The sequence below is a fragment of the Chelmon rostratus genome, chromosome 11 (assembly GCF_017976325.1).
Source record: "Chelmon rostratus isolate fCheRos1 chromosome 11, fCheRos1.pri, whole genome shotgun sequence".
Taxonomy (NCBI): domain Eukaryota; kingdom Metazoa; phylum Chordata; class Actinopteri; order Chaetodontiformes; family Chaetodontidae; genus Chelmon; species Chelmon rostratus.
The window spans coordinates 14,998,924-15,017,393 of NC_055668.1; the positions used below are offsets into that span (position 1 = coordinate 14,998,924).

General features: G+C 45.3%; 1 protein-coding gene across 2 annotated transcripts in view; it reads left to right on the forward strand.

Annotated features, from left to right (window-relative positions):
• Positions 1 to 18,470, forward strand: part of kcnma1a (potassium large conductance calcium-activated channel, subfamily M, alpha member 1a) — a 129,636-nt gene that overhangs the window by 31,726 nt on the left and 79,440 nt on the right. For both annotated transcript variants that reach the window (XM_041947962.1, XM_041947963.1), the window contains exon 2: positions 1,144 to 1,308. In XM_041947962.1, the coding sequence (XP_041803896.1) occupies positions 1,144 to 1,308 (165 nt within the window). The remainder of the gene's footprint in view (positions 1 to 1,143; positions 1,309 to 18,470) is intronic.

Sequence of the window (18,470 nt, forward strand, 5' to 3'; positions counted from 1 at the left end):
CGTTTTTTGGATGTTAAGGGGGTCATCCAAACAAACTGCAGCAATGTGACATGTACAGTACTGGGAAACAAATTCCACTCTGTTGACATAGCACATAATCTGTTTTGATGGCTACTTGTCGGATGTCACTGCGAGGGGGGGACATTGTAAAGTGCTGCATGTGTACTCTGCAGTAATACAAGCCTGCCTATTTGGACAGGAGCAATGGGCCGCCATGAAGAGGGCTGAAAGTTATTGCAATTCCAGGGATTCTCCATGTGCGCCATTTGCTTGGCCTAACCCTGTGGTTTTATGGGGATCAGGGTGACACACAAAACTTTACTCTGCCTCTCTGTGTATGCTCGTGCAATGCATAAAACTTTGGGATTTTGTTGCCTCAAAGGCTATAAAACACAGGGAAATCTACTCATTCCCCCTTTCAGCCAGAAGGGTCGTGAAGCCGAGTGCCTGCTTGTGTCAAATCGGGAGTGAGTGAATGGCTGGAGAGGAACAGCTGCATGCGGTGACTGTGCCAAGCAAAGCATGTCAATGGGCTGCCATGCAACTCTGAGCACTCAGTCGGACACAAGAAGGGACGCTCAAAAGCCTTCATGAGAACAGCAGTCTCGCTCGCTCTACCCGGAGGAACAATTAACTTAAAGAGCCATATGTGCAAAACGGCAAGAGTAACTCTGTCGTTATCTAACACACACACATGCTCAAACATGTTCAGACATATTTAACATATAGCAGATGGATGCCATCATGGCATGATGACTGCAATCCAGTCCTTTTTTTTTTAGCCCTCAGAGGTTGTAGCTTGTCATGAATGTGGACATGCATGAGGTCAGGAATACAGAAGGATATATATATGCAGCAGGAGCTGATAAGAGTAACTTGCTCAAGTTTGTTGCTTATATTCAACAAATTTAAGTGTTCTTAGGCATCTTGATGCCTGCACATGGCTTGCTGTTGTTGGAGAAATTGTTTTGCCCATAGCCAACGATGTCTCTCTATTCTCAATGTTAAATGCCACTTCAAGTTTGTGCCTTTTAATTCTCCCCTTGTAGATCGTCCTCATCCCTAAAGCAGGGCGCGTTCCTGTTTACTTATCCTCATTGTGCTCCATTTCCTCATGCAGATTATTATTATTTTTTCTTCCAGGAGGCCCAGAAGGTGAACAACCCCGCCAATAATCAGGCAGCAGACAGACCAAAGGGTGCTGATGAGAAGGAGGAGGCCCCGGCCAGCGAGGTGGGATGGATGACTTCGGTCAAAGACTGGGCCGGCGTCATGATCTCCGCTCAGACGCTCACTGGCAGAGTTCTGGTAGGTTTTGCCCTTCTTCGAGTGGATATAAACATCTTCTTGACACTAATCATTTGGCCAACCCACTATTTAGATAAGTCTTTCCTCGGCCAAACAGACTGCAACTGGTTTTCACACCCAAGATTCCCAGATTAATCCACATAATCCACTGCCACGTACACATTCACTCACCTGTTTTATGCAGGTCCCACTGGAGACATACTGGAGGGCAATTAATTTGATCCCCACACATGCGAGCAGATCCACAGTCCTCGCTGAACCTCGGTCGGCTATTTGGCTGGCACTGTCCAGCCTTCTTTCTGCTGCACTGGCCTATGTGTGGCACGCTGTAACTAACTCTGCTGTGCCTCTGCCAGCTAAACCGATGAGTGTGTGTGTGTGGGTGTGCATGCACATGCTTGTGTGTACGTGGGGGTAGAGATTTATTTGTCAAGTACGAGGGGTAGCATATGTGGTGTTTGTGCAGTAGGTAAGAGGCTGTCACTGTGGCTTTTCTCTTGCTATAAATTACAGTCCCTCTCCCCTGCTGACCCTCCTTCCCTCGCTCTGCCCCCAGAGTCCTCCTGCGCTCGGCGACTCTTTGCCAAACCCCGGTGCATCAGCACTGGTGCCTCGTCTGTCCTGTGCTTCTTCATTATTAAAATTAAAAGCTGCCGTTCCGTCAGCAGCGTGTCTCATGTGCTCCTCCTCTCAGCTTAGCAAGATGTCTGCCACTTAGCTCCAGTGAGCGGCAGGCGGTTAGGTATGAGCAGCATGCTGCCTGTCACTGCCTTATTCTGTTAGGTGCCCTCATTATGAAAAGACGTCATGGTGTCTGATCAGGACTGGGACCCATTATTTCCATGCTGGACAATGTGCACTAGAGTGACACGGCCCTGACCCCAACTTTTCTGGGTCTTTATCAGTTTTGTGATGTTCTCCCAGAGACTTTATACTTTGAAAATATTCTGTTGCAGCTCAGAAACTTTCTGGTTTGTGCGTATGGTGCGTGTCTATTTATGCCTAAGTGCATCTGTCTCCTTGATAGGCAGGAAATTGAAAATGTTCCTTTTTTCACCTATTCTTAGCTCTGTCTCATCGAGCTTTCCTTTTACATCCTAACTTGCATCAGAGTAATAACACCATTTATGTCTGTCTCGCGGTGACATCCACTTTGCATCTGTGGACTGAATGAGGCAGCAGGGGGGAGTCGGGAGCGAGATGGAGCCAAACTAAAATACTGCCATTGTTAACGTTTGCTGGAATGTGACAGTTTCTTCACGCCTGGTGAGAATAGCTGGGAGCTGAGAAGGATTCGGGCCTTTGGTGAAGAAGATGAAGAATCCTGAAGAGAGCTGTCAATTTACTAAATGAGCCTCTCTTTCATCACTTCCCCACTCACACAGCTCCGCTGGCATGGACACAGCTCCCTCTCGCTTTCATCTTCTACTCTGACTGAGTGCTTCCAATCTGCCCTTTATGTATGTATATGCATGTGTGTGTGTGTGTGCAAAGACAGAGAGAGGAAGGACACATAGAGACGGACGCACCGACGGAGAGACAGACGGGCAGACTGAGAGTGAGACAGAGCTTGGTTGTGAGAGGTGGTGAGAAATAAGGCACTGGTTGCTTTAAAGGGGTTTCTAGGAATAGAGATATCCCGGTGTATCACCTACTGTGATTTGTGCTACTTCTGGTGGGGCTGATAATTCTGCCCAGCAGGCTGTGTTTGCTTACGTGCTCAGTCTAATGATATGCAGCACAATATGTACTGATGAGCGCTCCATGTAGGTGAATGAGTATCTCCTCATGTGGGTGGAATGTGTACATCTGTGGATGCATTTTTTTCCACACATACAGTGCATGCATGATAGCTTGCGTATCTAAGTATGCTTGTGTGTGTGCGCGCGCATGTGTGTGGGTGGGTGATTTCGTGGGACTCTTGCTCTCCCATCAGTGCTTCACTGCAGATCAAAATTGCGGTGAGTATCCGTGTACACAGAACCTGGCTGGTAACCATAGCAACTGCTGTGTAGTGGCGCTCAGTCATCTGACATTAGGGGGGTGTCTGCCTGGGCAGAACAGAGCAGAAATAACACACACACACACACACAGGTGGGATTAAAGCTTGATGCGGGCTCCATTCTATCCAGGTGGAAGAGCCAAAGCCAAAGCAGATTGAGACAGATAGCCTCTGGTCGGCAGCCCTCCATCCCCGTTCATTTGTTTGCCTTGATGACTTCACTGCTAGTGAAAGATCAAGTATACCCTCAGGCTTATTGAATTACCAGACAAATCTAAATCCACCCGTGGCAGCAGCTTGGCCCAGGAGTCCCCCCCCCCCACCCCATATTGTTTTCCCATGCTGGGCTGAATTACCGGCGCGCAAAGAACAAGGCCTGTTTTGTTATTGGTGCCTAATGTGACTTTGCCAAACTACTTTGCTCTGATGAGAAAGGAATTAAATGAACACATATCCACCCACGCTGCACGAGCATTAAGACCAAACATGTGCTGCATGAGAATCACTCTGGTCATTAGCGGCCCTGTTTTAAGTCCCATCGCTGAGCCCATAGGCTGCGGGAGCAAAAAGCTATTAAGGTTCACGGTATTGCTCAGACCATGTAATGACAGTAAAGAAAGAGCAGCAGGTGCACACATGCACACGTGTGTGTACGTGAAAATTTATGTGTGAGTCTTTGTGCCTTATGTGGTGTCAAGAGACAAAGGTGCAGGTAATATGTTTTTTCCTCAGACTGGTCGTATGTCAAAGCCCCCTGTCTCTGTGTGATCATAGCCTCTGTAACCTACATGCATGAGCCCCTCCCAATCACCCTCACAAGCACCCAGAGCCATATATCCAATTTCTATTAGACCCTGTGTCACCTTATGTGCCTTATAAAATACCGGGGGAAATGATTGATGCGAGCGTGAACCTGTGTTGCGCCTCTGTGTGGGTCCTTAGCTTTTTGTATCACCCATCACCTTTACAATATCAGCTTATCAAATATTTATGGCCCCATTCACACATGATCTGCCTCCAGTGTAGTTTTCAGTTGACACTAAACTCGGGGTCAAAGGGGAAAACATCGGGGGTAATGAACCTGAACATAATCGAACATGATCCTCTGCTGGTAACGCAGTCACCGCACAGTCGAGGAGAATAAATGTCCTCACTATAATCAGTCGCAAATATGTAAAAATGGTTTTGAAAGAAGTGCTTGGAAATTGATGGACAGTCTGTGGTGAGCAGGATGCATCTAAGCGACCAAGTGCCAGCTGCATCTTAAGGAGGAAGTGTCTCTCTGAGTCCCGCGAGACAGCTGTCCACACAAAGGCACTGCATGTGGAACATAGGTGAAAGGCAAAGCACCTCTGGCCGACAGTGGATGGCTCATCGGTCTCTTGACAACCGTATCACCCCAGTTGCTTTGTGGAAAGACCTCATTAAGTACTCAAGGGCACGATGTCCGAGGAAATGACTAGTCGGACAGCTGGAAATATGAGTAGGCTGAATTCTTGTGCTGCATTACCACAGCATCTCATCTAATTGGTTCCTGCATTACTGCTACAGTAACAACGTATGTAATCTCATAATGTCCAACCAAAACAGTGAGGATTATAACCCATGAATGCAGCTATTCGCCCTATCTCTCTGTGCAGTAGATTTGCACGGCATGGTGGGTCCAGAAATAGGTCAGCCCTGCCATCTTTCTTAATGGGATCTTGGGTGGCAACCAGGGACCATCTGTTCACATGGCCCGCTCCCTAAACCCTATGGTCATCCCTCTGCCTATCCATCCACCCACACACTGCATGGCACTCTGCATATTGACCCCTGTCATCTGCAAATGCAACACATCTGTCTCGTTCTCTGCACTAGGCTGACAGCACATGAATCCTCAATGCAACTGTAACAAATCCAGCACGCTTCATTTCTTAAAAAAACAGATTTTGCAACAGAGCCTCTGACTGGAAGCACCCTTTTCTTTCTCACGCTCTCTCCCCGTGTATACCTTTACCTTTGACTACCCCTCCCTCATCACGTTTTCTCCATTCTCTAGCTCATGTGTGAGAACAGTTGCTGACAGTGTGTGTGTGTCTTGGCAGGGAACGAGGTGAGATTGTGCAAAGTGTGTAAGGACACTGTGGGTACGTTCCACTGTGTTTCCATGTGTCCTGAAACATCCTGTTGTGCAGAAAATAAGTGTGAATGTGTTCTCTCGCACCCTCCGTGATTGCCTTGCTGCCTGCACGGAGAACAGCTGTCATTTAGTGTTCTACTTTTCAGTACTTTTCACGTTAGCGCAGTGTGTCTTTACGCCCTGTGTACAAGTACATTTTTTACAGCAACCCACCAGACTCTGTTTTCACCCCTGAGTTTACCCATGAACATATGTGCGTGTGTTTGATGTGTGTTCTCCTGACTCAATATGGTATGTTTCTCCTGTGTGTGTGTGTGTTTGCTTGTGCAAGTGGGAGTGTTCTCGTGTGCATGCATGAATGTGTGAATGCATGCCTGTGTGCGCCTGTTTGGGTTGGCTAATTATGCATTCCCGTTGAGTGTGTGGAACTAATGTATTGCTGTCAGTAAACTCCTCAGCATGGATGCAGCTGTCAGCACAGCACCATCTCCTGCATCACATACCTCCATGACAATAGCCTTGTCCCTTTGCATGAAAGTAACAGGCAGCATATGTCTCTTCATGTGCATTCAGTAGGTATCTTGCCCACCATATTGCATGATTGCAAGAATGAAGATTTTACTATATGATGTTTTATCCATCCTTGGGGAGCAGTATGTTTACTGATGTAGGGTGTACAACAAACACCACCCACACATATATAGGCACATATGCAAGTACCCCTAAACTAGACTAGACTTGGCTGAAACCATTGTCACAGTATTGATAATGATATTCTTAGATATCAATATACTGTATAACAAAAATTTGTAGAATGTTAACACCATAGGATCAAATTGTTATGATATGATTCTACTGAAAGCCAATAAATAACAATATTGAATTTTCACCCGGGTCTACGCCGGACAGATGGACACGAACACACTCAGTGCCCGTAGTGTCCGTCAGAAGTGTCCCTCTAAGAAAGTGTCTGTCATGTTGAAGGGAGAAATAAACAATCAATAGCCGCAGAGACTATCTCTCCCAGACTCGTCACACACGCCTCACAACCCAATATCTCTGTAAATTAATAGCGGTGGACACGGACAAATGTATCAATTTTTCACCTCTCTGTTCAGCATTCGGTGACATGACACTTTGCTCCAGCGGTGTGCTCCTCCATAATGAAACTCAATTTCTGAGCTCCCGTCCCCTTAACTCAAACTCGGTGCCCTCTGAAACCCCCGGCCTGTCTCCTTGCCTCCTTCCCATTTTTCCCAGTTGTGGAGTTAAGCTAGCTGCGCAGCTTATTCATTTTGCCATTTGCCATAATTTATCAGTTCAGTCGATGGCAATCCAATTGGCATTGACTTAAATCCTGTGAACGGTGATGAATGGCTGTTTATGCTGGAGGAACCGGGGTTGGGGGGGTGAGCACTGCGGTACAGAGACTGAGATGGAGGGAGCAGAAGAAGAGGAGGGAGATGGGTGTGGTGCAGACACAGTCTCTTATACGCATGGCCATACATATAGGATCACAATAATCCACAACAGCTATTGTATAGGCACTTCGATGATAAGGCTTTAGCAGAGATGTGTTGTAGAGAGCCTAGATAAGTTCTTTCAAAGCATGAAATAAATGTATTCTATCAGGATTGCAACACTGTGAGGTGTGGTGGTACTCCATTTGAATATTTCTTGGCAATGACTTGCTCAGTTTTTAGCCATGCTAGTGGCATGGCTCCTGGGGTAGCAACACTGGTCTGTCGATCCATCGCTCAGCGCACCAGTTTGATCCAGAGTGAAATATCTCAACAGCTATAGGATGGATTGCTATGAAATTTTGACACATTTGTGGTCCCACAAAAGATAAATCCTAATAACTGATCCCGTCTTCTGCAGCATCAACAGATCAGTTCTTCGGATTCAGATCTGCTTTGCTTTATCACCAAGCCTCTCATGCACTTTTTGTAGTGCTAATTAGCAAATGTTAGCATGCTCATATGCTATATCTAAAATGGTGACCGTGTTAAACACAATACCTGCATGTTTGCATTTTGAGCATGGTTGCAGCCTGATGTTGGCATTTAGCTCAAGGCACAACTGTGCCTACAGCCTTGCAGCCAGTCTTGTTATGAAAGGTGTTTTATTTTTCAATGTTGCTTTGTTTTAATTTTAGCTTAATTGTGATGATTAATGCAAAGTGGAGAATCACTTTAATGTGTTTAAGACACAAGGCGCAAGTGCACATTTTAGAATTTATACAGCTGAGATTTTATGCCGTGATAAATGTTTGTTTATATGTTTTTTATTGGTATCAGTCTTTGATTTAGTGCTACATGTCACTGGATTTAGTTGCGGCTCAGAGTGTATTCTCATACCATGGCCACAGTTCAGCTGTGTGAAGGCAGCCCTGTTGGCTTGGGTTTTCTGGGCTGCCGCCACATAAGAAACATAAGTCGTGCACTGAGCGCTGGAGGAGTGTCGCGGGAGGTGGTGGAGGGGATGAGAGGGAAAGCAGGGTGTCATAGGAGGAAAGAAAAGCAACAGGAAGCCCTGCCATCGCGCTGTATCATTGCAGCTGGTAGAAATTCACACACTGCTTTCTCACTTAGCAAGCAGACATAGTGCTGTACATCCGATCATGCATATATAAATACAGGCGCAGTGTACCGGATTATATTATACAGAAGAAAATTCTATCTCAGAGTAGGAGTTGAAACAGAGAGCAGCTAGACTTCCTTAACAGTCAGTTGGAAAGATTCAGTAAATTGAATTTGAAATAAGCACCAAGGCTATAAATAGTTTGCATCACCTAATGGATGACATTATTCACACCACAGTGTAGTTATAATTTTAAAATTTCTTCATTTGCTCCTTTTAATTGATCAGCGTTACACTGCCTTTAAATTTGCAGACGCCTAGGGAGAGTTTTACAACTCTGAAATGGTTGGTTCCACTTTGTCCCCATGAAATATTTTCCCTGCAGCCCCCCTTAACCCATCATAACTCTGAGCCGTGCCGGGGGATGACTCATCGTGGCTTGTTCTTTCTCTCTCCTATCTATAAACCCATCCATTTGCCACCTGGGCCTCTATTGCTAAAGAGCCAATGACCTGCACCCGTCTTCTCTCGCCACAGCCCGCATGCCCTTTGTCTGCCCCACCCTCCCTCAAACTCCCTCCTGAAAAGGTCATTGGAGCAGACAGAGGAGTGATGTTTCACTTAGCCGGCTGCCCGGCCTTCTCCTTATTAGATCAAAGTCACCTGTGACTTAACGAGGCAATGTGTCTGAGACACGGTGGCGACAGTGTGTGCACATTTGTTTCCTCACTATAACTGAAACGTATGAAGTGTTTTCTTTCCCGATTTGTGTCACACAGCTATCGTTTGTGGGAACCAGTCTGGCGGCATCACCCTTGGAGTGTGTCGTGAGGAAATCTGAAATCACTTAGCTAATTACAGCAAGTTCACCGTAGCTTTTAAACAACTAGCCCATGCTATTAGATAATTAAAATATTGCGTATTCCTTGAGTCTTAGCGAGTGACTGTAGTAATGACATCCTGTTTACTTTTTACAATGTGATTATTTATGCTCTGCTGAGACCTCAGGCTGAGGAGTGACAGGGTAGACAGCAATGAGATTACATTTAGAGTCACAAGCGCATTCGACTGCGGGCTAGGGACGGACAGACAGATTGACAGACAGATAGAGGCGCACAGTCACAGAGCAAACAGTCGACAGGCAAATAGGCAAACGACGGGCAGAAAATTGCGTGCAGACAGAGAGAGAGAGAGAGACCTAAGCAGGCAGTTGCAGAGGATGCAGACGTGCTCGTGTTTGTCATTTGGAGCCCCCTGTCACCTCCAAAGACAGCGCTCTCCCTGTCTCATCTTTGTCACGGCTGTCTGGTATGGTCTCGGGGTGCCGAGTGACTCAGTGCCTCTGGGATGACGCACACCTAATGGATCAGAACTTGCAGCATCACATTGATCCAACCGCGTCTATCGCTGCTGTCGCTGCCAGGCGCATTTCTTCAAAGCTTTCCAAAAACAGGATTAGGGACAAGATTAGCAAAGAATGAAAATTCCTTTGGATGCAATACTGCTGATTAAACAAGTGTTTTCTTTTCTTTCCCCTCCGATGCAGGAGTGCATTATTATGGAGCAAAAAAGAAGGATAACCTCCGTTTCACACCTTATTTTGAGCAGTCCTTATTCTGCAATATGTGCTAACAAAATGCTGCCTGTGCATGGCTGGAAACTAGCTGCCACTGCATGTTTTGTTTACATTGTGTCTCAGTGCCCTTGCCTGCTTATCTGTCAGTCAATTTTATTCATTGCTTCATATGTAATTCATAGTTGAAGGGTGAAGGAGCATTTCTGACATACCCACAAAGACCTTTTTTTCCTCCCTGGCACGATGTATGAGTGCACAAAGGGAAGGCGAATTGTGATTTCAGTCAGAGGTTCTTTAGTACAAGCAAAAGATAAATCAGCATCTGCTACTAATTGATGATAAACTGACCTGGAGGTTCTCGGAGGAGGAAACCGACTACCTCCCCGCTCCACACAGTAGGTGTTACTCTCTAACTGACTTTCTGCTCCGATCTCCCTGGAGTGGGCTAAGCATGAAGAGAATTTCCCAGAGGAGACTGATGAAGTATCAGATTATTAACATTCAACGCTTTCTTGGTGCAGGGCTTTATATGCTGCATGTCAATTGCTCTGTGAATCAGGAACTGCCTCCTCTTCTCAGTCTGGCTCACCATCTATACATCAGCAGGTCTGAGTCACACAGAGAAAGAGAGAGATGGTGTGGGAGGGAAAGGATCATTGGAGATGGGGCTGACTACATCCCTACCTCTGCTTTATAGGGTGGACAGGTTATTATTGCAGCAACATCAGTGGTGGAAGATGGATGATATGGTTCCACTCCTCCTAAACCTGACCTAGGAGACAACAAAAAGCAAGTGTCACATAATGTTTTATATTGATGGGAAACACCTCCCTACTGTGCTGCAGAGCCTCTGAAGGTGAATGATTGAGTGCCAGCTTTCCGTGTGTAGGCATCGCTGTATTGTATGCTTCATATTTCAGTCTATTTTGACCGTCCTATGACTCCTGTGACAGTTATCAGACCCGGTCGCAGATATGGTCTCAGGTTCGTACTGAATATGCTGTTGTCACTCGTGTCATGTTTGCGCTTCTAATTGCTTATCAGAGGAGTCAGCACCATGGGGACCATCTGCTCAGGCAGGTTTCAGATCCGTTTACCCCCACTGGGATTCTGTTTCCTGGGATGGGACGGCCATGCAGTGTCCCTAAAACGCATCACCTCCACCAGCCCGCCGCTTGCTGCTCACAGTTTCCATGAGATCATTTGGGGACGATCGCAGGTGATGTAAGAGGTGCAGGAAGGAAGGGAGGGAGGGAGAAAGATTATCTTATGAGCAGGTGGATGTAAGATATAGAGGGGAAAGGGAATGAGAAGACATAAAAGCAAGAGGAAAATTCATATTAGGGCTGATCCAGACATAGATCATTGTAGTTTTTAGAGGCTGAAATGCATCCTTTCAATTTCAATGCACCTAATTTGTTTTAATTGTCTTTTTTGTTCTGGATGTCAAATATGTTTAGACATTTCTTTTAGGCTTTGCCAGGCAAATATTCTAACAAAGTCTAGCCTTGCTTGAGAGTAAATCAGAGAAGTGGAGACATTTTTTGGCTTTGTTACTGAGGCTGTCTCATATTAGGAGCCATGGCAAGGTGCTAATTAAATGGTTTGTAGGTCTCTCGCTGCCTCCGGCCCGAAATTGCATCAGTATTGACTTCAAAGCCTCAGTGCATCAAAGAAGGACCAGAAGCGCTACGACTTTGCTCACTTCCCTCACTCTCTCTCCTCTCCTCTGACACCAGGGAGACACATTATGGAGTCTTACTTTCTTATCAGTGCATCCTGCGTGCAAGGACACAGCTGCATTTGACCGCATGCACAAAAGCATACGCTTGCGGGAGTGATGTGTAGCGTATGTAGGCTACGTGAATGCATTCAATGTGATTATGATGGGATATGCACATGGATGCACTTACAGTCGGGGTCTGGCACAGTCAAAGTGAAGGTGGGGAGAAATTATCATTCAGGTTAAATCAGCGCTAATGAATGAAAAATACCTGGACTGGTGCAGCAAGGTGCGAGAATGTCACACGTTTCGCTCTTGAACCTGCTCGCATGCATGAATGCAGACACCCCTCCCTGCTTTCCCTGCTTTCAAGAAGTGCATCGTTTCTGCACAGCAAGATATTAATTTTCAATTCATTCAGTGAGTCAATTCCATGATAGATTGGCTGTAAAGCAGATGCTGAGGAGAGCTCCATCATGGGGTTGCTTAGATGAAATAAGGAAAGCATAAAACTCCCTCTGACAGTAGGGCTAAAAGGCCAGACCATCGCAGCCTCTGAAGACAGCCTTGGTTCTGTGGTCCCCTTTTATTACTTTGCTGCAGCTGCATGTGTCTCTCTGGCACTTCGCATTCACAGTTATTCCCACAAGTGGCACATCACCGTGGCAACATCACATCTCTTATTCACAGGAGTGAGCTTTGTGCCCTCCGTCTGTCTCTGCTTTTATTTTCACTCTCTCTCCACCATCCCAGGGTGCCTCCATCCTTCATGTCCACTTTTTCAATGAGCTTGAAGGCTCGGTTCTCCCAAATTATAGATGCAGTAGTTTTGGCTTTGTGTTGGGGTGGTGGCAGATATCCCAGAGACAGATTATCTGGAGTTCCAAGTAAAACCAAGACTATGCACATTAGGACTATGTGTTTGTTTTTTGTTTTTTTTTTTTTGTAATTTGAGACTGTCACCATCAGTCATTTCAGCAACTTTTCATATACGACACACATTTACCTCAAAGCAAAGCTCTCCAGCTCTCCATTGGGATTATGTGACATCATTAAAGACCCACAACATTAGGTGAGAGCAGTTTGGGATGGATGGATGTTGGTCTTGTTGGGTAATTTGGGTGAACCAAGCCTGTTGGATTGGAAGGCACCCCTTACTCCTCCTGAACCCTTTTGCGACAGTCCTGGCCCATAAAACATGAGATACTCTCTCACTTCATAAGCTACTGAACAGAAGTAAAGACTGGGTGAAGCAGTTCTAGCTCCTATCTGAATTGATGGACCCCATTTGAGCATAAGAAATATGAGTGTATACAGCAGCTTTATGTGGCACATTCAATCATGCATCAGAATGGAGAGGTGGATTGTAAAATGCCTGCGTCTGATATTAAACCAATGAAAATCCACAATCTCAGGGGAACCGACCGACTTCCGGGCAGCAGGCGGCTGAACTTTCCCTGACACGTGTGTTGGATATTGAATATTGATACGGGTGTCAGTGCTAGTCCAGAATCAATCGAACCAGCAGACTATCATCAGAGGAAAGGTGAGAGGTGGAACCGAAGTGGAGTTTGGCTAATTTGTCCTCTTATTAAGGGTCAGAGCTACGTGAGAAACCACACCAAGGGTTATTGCCTTGACCTCTTCTTCTCTTCTGCAAGTGCTTATGGAAATATGGAAAAAAAAATGATTCAATTACAGTCAATTTGCCAGTTTATTCATTTTTCCACTTGTGATTATGGAATAAAAATGCAACGCTGTTCAGCGCATTTAAGTTCAACATGTATATTTTAATTTCAGATGGACTTTCTTTAACTGAGAGAGTGAAATCCTTTACTTTCTGTCTCTGTTGGAGTTGGATTAGCTATCGTTTTTTTTCTAGAGAGGCTATTAATTATCTACTAAATGAATAACTGTATGACTTAAGTGGTATTAACAATATATACCCCAAAAGGCAAAGGAATAGAAACCATTAGCAAATTACCCCTCTGTTCGTCTCCCCTGCCATATCTGAAAACTACCAAAGCATACTGAGGGCTCAGTGAGTCGTAATGAAATTGAATATAAAATATGCCGGCTTTGTTTGAGACTTCAGCTCTTCAGTCAGCTGTGGGCTGGTTTGGCGAAAGCAACTGCTTTTATTGTTTCAGTGTGACACCTGCATCCCTCCTGCTGATGGGTGAAGGTATTAAAGACGTGTTAAGGTCATTCGTGGCAGGTTCCAGGCATCCGCCCACCTTATTGACTGAGCTGGACAGCTGCGTGTAGGCCTTGATCCTACGTGGCAGAGAGCAAACTGAGGAGGGAAACGCCGAGATGCTGCTGCTCTCCACTTTACACGCAGCCCGCCGACAAGCACAGAATACTAACACAGCTTTTCCTTCTCTGCGGATCTGAGTCTCATCTCTCACCTTGCTGCGAGCGAGCTTTCTACCTTATCAGGACCCACTTGATTGTTAGCGGGCGAAAGTGGGCTCTGACGCCTATGATAAACTTCTCATTAACCTTCAGGAAATTAAACGAAACCTTGATTTAATTAGATAAAGATCATGTCAGCGCTGCGTCTCCTCCGAGATGAAACCTATGCGCCTGTGGGGGGTTGGTGGGGAGGGGATCTCTTGGTGATACAGAAAGGTGGCTGGAAAGAGAAAACAGGATGTGGTGCAGCTATATTGTTTTATCATTCAGATGGCGGCTGATCCATTTGCCTTATTGGGAGGGAAGCTGAAGTTTTTAATTCCACATTTGGCAGAGCCTTGTTGTTCTTCTGGCAGCCAAATGCAGTATGACATCTTTTGGAGAAGGATGAAAGGTTCTGCTGAATTCTGCAATATGCATCAGACAAAGTAATTGCTCTGCATGCATTGTAATAGAAATGGCGGCGTGATCAAGTATTGATATTATTAACTATGGCAGGGATGATTTATGCCATGATTAAAGGCACATAATGGAAGTGTGTGGCAGTAACCGGTGCCTGGACAACCTTTTAGTATTCACACAGCAGATTTTCCTCTCCTCTCGTCTTCTTCCTGTACATGAAGTGGTCATTTTTCATTGTTCTCCTGGAATAATTGTGCCAGTTATGTAAATGTCAAGCTGGCTATTGGTTGATACATTGCACAATTATATTCCTAACAATGCTGCAATAAAAAATCAAGCAGCAAATAAATTTGACAAAGGCGTTAAATTAAAATCCCAGTAAAATTGGATTTCTCAGCAGAAATACGTGTGTGTATTTATCATTGTATTTACTCTGATTAACATAGATGATGCATTTAGAGTAGGAATTACACCTTCAACCTTTTATTCTTTCAGACCACCCACAACTTGTTTTCTTTCTTGTGCTGTCTATCAAACACTACTATTAAACTATAATGGAACCACTTTGTCTCAGTGTGAAAAAAAACAGCGCTGAAGACGTGAATCAGTAGTAGCACGGGCGCCGGTGACAAGTCGCAGCGCTCCTCGACGGCTCCTCGTAAAACCAAGAACATTGCCTGCATATTTGTGTTTCATTCACGATAGTTTGTGAACAAACACCTGAGAGGAGCGGCCCCCCTCGGCGTCATGTCGTCAGGCTAGAAGGATTCCCTGCATGGTCGAAGTGTAAGGAGAGGTCTTGTGGGAGATAAAGTATTTTCTTTTTATCTTTCTTAATATCGGCGTAAATGTATTACCACAAACTTTATGTCGACATATGCTCTCTAGCTTATCATTCAGAATAGCAGTATTTAGTTAGAACTCTCTCAACTATTTCACCAAAGTTCGTCACATCTTTCTGAATTAAGAGCAGGTCTTATCTGTCCAAGGTTCAGTAACTGAGCGAGGATTGTTGATGGACCGCTGGGACATTTACCTCGGCCAGCTGATTATCAGGCAGTTGTCCAAATGGGTGTTCCGCCAGAAAAGCCTTTGGTCTTGGCATTTCTCATCTAGCCTGAAGCAGTTCCAGTAGTGCCAGTCAGTTCTTCGTGTATCCCTCAGCTTTCTTGAAATAAATCAGATGGGGCGCCACCTCACGCACTCATTGTAACTACCGATCCTAACCTGGCAACCGCGTGCTAGATATGTCAACCCCTGTTGACATAATGTCTGCAGAGTGACAAATCCACAAAACCACGGGGATTGTGGTTATTGATTTGACTCAGGAACGCTTGACACTCTTTCGGTGTGGCCGATTTACCCAGAAAGGCTCGTAATCACGACACTGTCAAAACAGCCGGAGCCTCCTCCCTCCACCAGAATGGCAAGTGCTGCAAAAATAATATGCAAATTCACGTATGACCTAATGTGGCAAGTAGATACATTTCCTCTGAAAATAGCAACACTACGGGCAAATTAGAGCAGAGGGAACTTAGTGCTGGGCACTTCAGATTGTCAAATGAAAAGGAAAAAACTGTATAACTCTCCGAGGAGGTAACAGTTTGCTCAGCTGGAAAATGATCAAGCAACGGTGTTCTGTTTGTAATGATTCTGACAGTTTCTGAGGAAAGCAGATTAAGCTCGCTAAGAGCAAACGGTAACTGCAACATTTACTGCCCACAGCAAGAGCTGGGAACACCTATGTTTGGAAAAATGGTACCTAACAACCCCTTATCAGATTGAATAGTGTTTTGGAAAGCTGGATTAAAAGGGGGACGATGTGTGTCACAAATCGTCTGCTGGTTTTTATTTTTACTTGACATGCACATGAGGGCTTCAATACATTTAATGTAACAAGGGCATCAGGAACTATCAGGATGATAATGTCTTAATTATATGATGCTGCTGTGCATCTTTTCATTAAGATATTTGGTCCACTTGATCACTCACAGCTTATTTCACTGTTTTCCTGCTGGAACAATCATCTTAGATAAGGGACAAATAGAGTTCCCGCTAACTGGCAGCAAATTTAAGCAACAAAAGTGTTGAATCTCCCTCTTTTTTTTTGGTGGATTTATTGTCTTTTCCGTCAGCAGTGAAAACAAAAATTGGGTCTGGGTACTGGATCCTCCTGGAAGCTCCATTCATGAGGCTCTGGCTCAGTTGTGGGCAGTGGCAAACACACTGACACTCTCGAAACCCTGAGGCATGGCAACCAGTTTGTGGACCTGTGATGTCCTGCAGTGAAAAGCCACACTTTAGCCAGATTTCATCAGTCTGTGGTGTTATGTCACGGAGAGCCTCCACTGAACTCCCACATTAAATCTTTAGCTTACCACGCGGCTAGCACTGCTGCAACAGCTAAACTGTCCCCCATCACTAAATATAATGTTGCCCACTAGCTACCGTACACATGCATAATGTACATTGTGGTAACACAGTGCAGTGGCAGCAGCTTCCTGTGAAGCCCCATTTGACATTCTGCAGATATGCTGCAGCTTTCAAAAGGAGCCATTCATAAGCTCATGCGGTGGATGTCGGGTGGAGGATGGATATGATGGTTGAGCAGCAGAATTTTCCTCTCCAGTGCTGTCGGCGGCTCTTTGCAGGCTGGTCACATGCATCCCCTCATCTTCTCTGCGCTGGCATTGTCCCAGCAGGGGTCCTTCCCTTCTGTCTCACGGACAAGCGCGCACACACAAAGGTTGCGCGCATGTAGAGGTTGAAGACACACACGTATGACACGTGCACGCTCGCGCACAAAGAGGTGAGGACACGTGCACACGCGCGTGCGCGCCTTGGCATTTAAGCTCTTGCTGTGCCTGGAGGACATGCTCTAATATTCTCCATCCCTCCACTCGTCTTTCTCTTCAGCCGCGCTCTCGCTCTCATTCTGTCTCTGCCACAGGCCATTTTCTGCCACCTCTTAATGCTCCTCATGTCCCACGGGGGGGCTATCTCTAATATTCTCTCATCCCTCCATCTCCTGTCATCATCACCTCCATCTTTTTCATCTCCTCCCTCTATGTCTCCTCTTCTGTCCTTTTGAAGTCCTCTGCGCACATTCAAGGTCATGGTCACACTGTTGGTCTCTTGGGAAGGCTGCCATTGCACACAGGATGCTGTAGAGGAAGGGTGACCTGCCCTTCTAGTATCTAGAGCATACTGTACATCTCAGAGTCCACCTGCGTTAGGATGGTTTAATTCAGCAGCTCTCACAGTGCACAACTATCTTAAAAAAACAGCTTCTTTTCATGAATTAATGATGCCATAGAGGAACTTTTAGAGGAGATTTTTCAGACAGGTTGTCGTGTCCGTCTGTAACAGATCCCCACAGGCCTCCTCTTCATCTCCCACTGACAGATGCTCATTTTAGGAGCTGTCATCCTGTCAGACCTGAGAGGCTTTCCTTCGCACTGAGCCCCTCCCCACCCGCTCCCCCGTCAATCACTGCTTCTGTTGCCTAGGTACGACAATATGTGTGCGTCTGTCTCATAAAGGTCACGAGGGTTAAATGGAGCCAGTTCCAGGGGTGCAGCATCAGCAGTTGTATTTGATTTATGAGATAAAAACATTGTGTGTGTGTCTTTGTGTGTGTCAGGGGGGCTGTCAGTTTATTTACAATCATTTCTTGGAGTAGCTTTATGTAAGATTAAATAACTCACTGTATGCTGTCTGAACAGTAAATTGAATTATGTTGTTAATTCCCAGGCTTAGTAGTTTCTGTGTATCCTGAACCTCCATTGTGCATACATAATACTAGAGCTATAACTAATGATTATTTTTCATATCAATTAACCTAAAGAGTATTTTCACAACTAATGGATTAATCCTTTGTTCTATAAAATGTCAGAAAATGCTCAAAAATGTCCATCACGACGTCTTCAAATGTCTTACTCTGTCCAACAAAAAGTGCAAAACCCAAAAATATTTAGTGTACAATTACCAGTTTAAGAAGCTGGAATGTGAGGATTGAATCACTGCAGAGCTCTGCAGTTTTTTTCCATCTCTGTGGTGGGGCATCACAAAACATACAAACCAGCACATTAACCGTGACCGGCCATAAATTCTGGGTCTGCTTTATGCAGCTTGCCCGTTTGCACCTGTCCTGTTGACGGTGCCAAAGTTCGTTTTAAACTGAGTCAGCGCTCTGGAAGTGTTACATTTCACACCGTGTTTGTATTTTCACACATCAGATTCAGGCATAGTCCCAGTAGTATCGCCTTTCAAGTTTTGCAGCGTCTGATTCAAATAAATGAGAAGCTTTCACAACAACAAGAAAGTTGACTTTATA